Below are 3,082 nucleotides of genomic sequence, written 5' to 3'. Positions count from 1 at the left end.
GCGCCTATTCCATGTCCACTTGCGTCAGTGTGGAGGATAGTAGAGGGTGTGGGATCAAAGTGACGAAGCACTGGTCCTAATGTGAGGCATCGCTTGACTGTCTGAAAGGCGGCTTCACATTCATCCGTCCAGGTAAATGGTATGGTCGTGGTCAGGAGTTTATGAAGAGGAGCTGCGATAGTCGCGAAGCCACGGACAAAGCGGCAGAAGTACGATGCTAATCCGAGAAAGCTGCGAAGGTCTTTAGGTGTGGTTGGTGTTGGGAAATGCTGTACAGCAGCGACCTTGTCGGGATCTGGCTCAATGCCGTGCTTGCTGACCACGTGACCTAATACTTTGATGCTGCGGCTCGCAAATCGACACTTTTTAGTATTGAGCTGGACACCGGCCTTGGCCAGACATGTGAGAATGTGGTCTAAACGTTCTAGGTGCTGGGAGAAGCTGGAGGAAAAGATGACAATGTCGTCCAGGTAACATAGGCAGGTTTTCCATTTGAGGCCGCGTAGTATGGTATCGATCATTCGTTGAAATGTGGCTGGCGCATTGCACAGGCCAAAAGGCATTACGATGAATTCGAAAAGGCCATCAGGTGTTGCAAACGCCGTCTTCTCTTTGTTCGGCTCATGCATCGGGATCTGCCAATATTCATAACGCAAGTCTTGGCTCGAAAAGTATTCGGCACCTTGTAAGGTATCCAAAGCATTGTCAATACGGGGCATAGGATATACGTCCTTACGGGTAATTTTGTTTAGTGCCCTATAATCGACGCAAAAGCGTACCGAACCATCCTTTTTTTAACTAGGACAACAGGAGACGACCAAGGGCTTCCTGAAGGCCTTATAACGTTCCGTGCGAGCATGTCGTTGTCTTGGTCTTCTATAACTCTCCGTTCAGCAGACGATACACAGTAAGGGCGCCGACGAATGACGCGGGATCCGTCGGTTTCGATGTGATGAGCGGCCACGGTTGTTTTACCCAAGCCATCCGAACACATGTCAAAGCAAGATTGGTGTTTCCTTAAGATGGTCAGCAAGGCATCAGTCTGAGTTGGGCTCAGATCTGAACTCACTGTGGCCCTGAGAGCACTGGGTGAACCGTCCGTGGGCGTACACTCGGCGAAGGAGGAAACAGGCGAAGCAGTGATGACACATACTGGTGCGGCGTCGATAAGCATGGCAACAGTGGACCACTCCGGCAGAAGAAGTGGTTCTGACGTCGTGTTGTAGGCTGTCAGACTGGCGCAGCCGCGTGAGAAACACACTAGACAAGAAGCGATGGCGATTCCCCGAAAAATGCAGCGTTGAGAAGGGGAAACCACTGCGTCGCCGTCAATATTTTCGCTAGATCTAATGGTGAGAATGCGGGCTTGGCCGGGTGGAAGAACAACATCTGCCGCTGTGACAAGGTGCGGCGGCGAGGAATCAGCACCGTCACAGAGTTCGGTGTCCGTAATATGTATAAGTGGTTGTCCGCACGAAATGAAAGCAGATGCAGCTGACAAGAAATCCCAGCCTAAGATGATCGGATGAGTGCACGACGGAAGCACAGTAAACTGTATATGATGGCGAATTCCGTCGATGAGGACACGAGCAGTACACTGTCCGGTAGGGTAAATCGGACTGTCATTGGCGCCACATAAGACCGGACCAACATACGGAGTTTGGCATTTAAATGCCATTTGTGCCCTCAGAGCTTCTCACAAGGACCCACCCTGAAAGGCCACCTGCGCACTCACACAGGCGAGAAGCCATTTCGGTGCCCGTCATGCCCTCAAAGTTTCTCACATAAAACCAATTTGAACGAACACCTACAAATACACACAGGGAAAAAGCCATTTCACTGTCCCTCGTGTCCTAAGACATTTCGGAAAAGTAGTGATTTTAACAGGAACCTTAGCATCCACACGTGTGAGAAGCCATTTCAGTGCCCTTCGTGCCCTCAGAGTTTCTCACATAAAACCAATTTCAATGCACACCTGAAAATCCACACAGGCAAAAAGCCATTTCATTGTTCTTCATGCCCTAAGACATTTAGGTATAGTGGCGATCTTAACAGGCACCTGCGCATCCACACGGGCGAGAAGCCATTTGAGTGCCCTTGGTGTCCTCAGAGTTTCTCACTTAAAACCACTTTGAACATGCACCTGCGTACCCACACAGGAGAGAAGCCATTTCAGTGCCCTTCATGCACTCGGGGATTCTCACAGAAGAGTGCCATGAAGCGACACCTGCGCATTCATACAGGTGACCGACCGCACTGCTGCACCGTCTGCTCTATGTCTTTTGTGCGGGCGGATTACTTGAGTGAACATAAAGAAAGAAAGCACCCTGACACTGTAGATTAGGGGCGGTATTCTGTAAGAGTCCACCTAGTGGACTGTCAACTTCGGCTGTCGCCATTGGGTGCTGCTTCACATGCGCGAAGGTGCCAGCTGGTCTCCTTCCTGCTCGTGAAGCAGCAGCCAATCAGCGACAGCAGAAATGGACAGTCCACTAGGTGGACTGTTACAGAATACCGCCCTAGGTCAACAGCCATGTTGAACTAGCCTGAATTAGGACTCTGTTGAACAGATGTACTACCTATATTTCAATTGCAATAAAACCTTGCTAATTCAGAAAATCGGATAATCCGGACTCATTCATTGGTCTCGGCAGGCAGTATGCATTATTTAATAAAAATCAAACTTGGTAATTTGGGCATATTTGGCCGTACATTGGTTAATTTGGATGACTCTCGGAGCTTGAGCTCAGATCGTTGCAAAGGTGCGATGCAAAAGAGTAGAAATGGAGCTAGCATCCAACCGAAACAAGGCAGCGGAGTCCGCATCGCCATATTCATCTGGGGGTATACAACACAAGTGAGGAAATCGTGGATGTGCAAAGAGCCTCGCAACTGGAACGCATGTCCCTCATAGCCACAGATCAGTACATCCTGCAGAAACTTGGCTTCAACTACCATGTTCAACATGGTCGGGAATAGGCCATTCCACCCGACATCAGCGACCTGCTGAATGTCACCCCTATCCCTCGAAACATACTCCCCGAACATAACGGAGGCCAATGCCAGGCCCGTGCCAAGGCAC

General features: G+C 50.0%; 1 protein-coding gene across 1 annotated transcript; it reads left to right on the top strand.

Annotated features, from left to right (window-relative positions):
- Nucleotides 1–1,172: 1,172 nt before the first annotated feature.
- On the top strand, nucleotides 1,173–2,613 carry LOC119453917 (gastrula zinc finger protein XlCGF49.1-like). Its single transcript, XM_037715958.2, has 2 exons — nucleotides 1,173–1,222; nucleotides 1,678–2,613. Exons 1-2 carry the CDS (start codon nucleotides 1,173–1,175, stop codon nucleotides 2,342–2,344), a joined length of 717 nt encoding a protein of 238 aa, XP_037571886.2. The 3' UTR covers nucleotides 2,345–2,613.
- The last annotated feature ends 469 nt before the right edge of the window (nucleotides 2,614–3,082 follow it).

Source organism: Dermacentor silvarum, chromosome 5, assembly GCF_013339745.2.
Source record: "Dermacentor silvarum isolate Dsil-2018 chromosome 5, BIME_Dsil_1.4, whole genome shotgun sequence".
NCBI classification, from domain to species: domain Eukaryota; kingdom Metazoa; phylum Arthropoda; class Arachnida; order Ixodida; family Ixodidae; genus Dermacentor; species Dermacentor silvarum.
The sequence above is the reverse complement of the archived record's forward strand: the minus strand, read 5'-3'. Positions and strand labels throughout refer to the sequence as shown.

Bases quoted from the DNA above. Each gene is read 5' to 3' on its own strand.
- LOC119453917 (XM_037715958.2), top strand. From the start codon at position 1,173: ATGGCAACAGTGGACCACTCCGGCAGAAGAAGTGGTTCTGACGTCGTG. The intron at 1,223-1,677 runs GTAGGCTGTCAG...ATTTAAATGCCA, and splicing joins AGTGGTTCTGACGTCGTGTT to TTTGTGCCCTCAGAGCTTCT.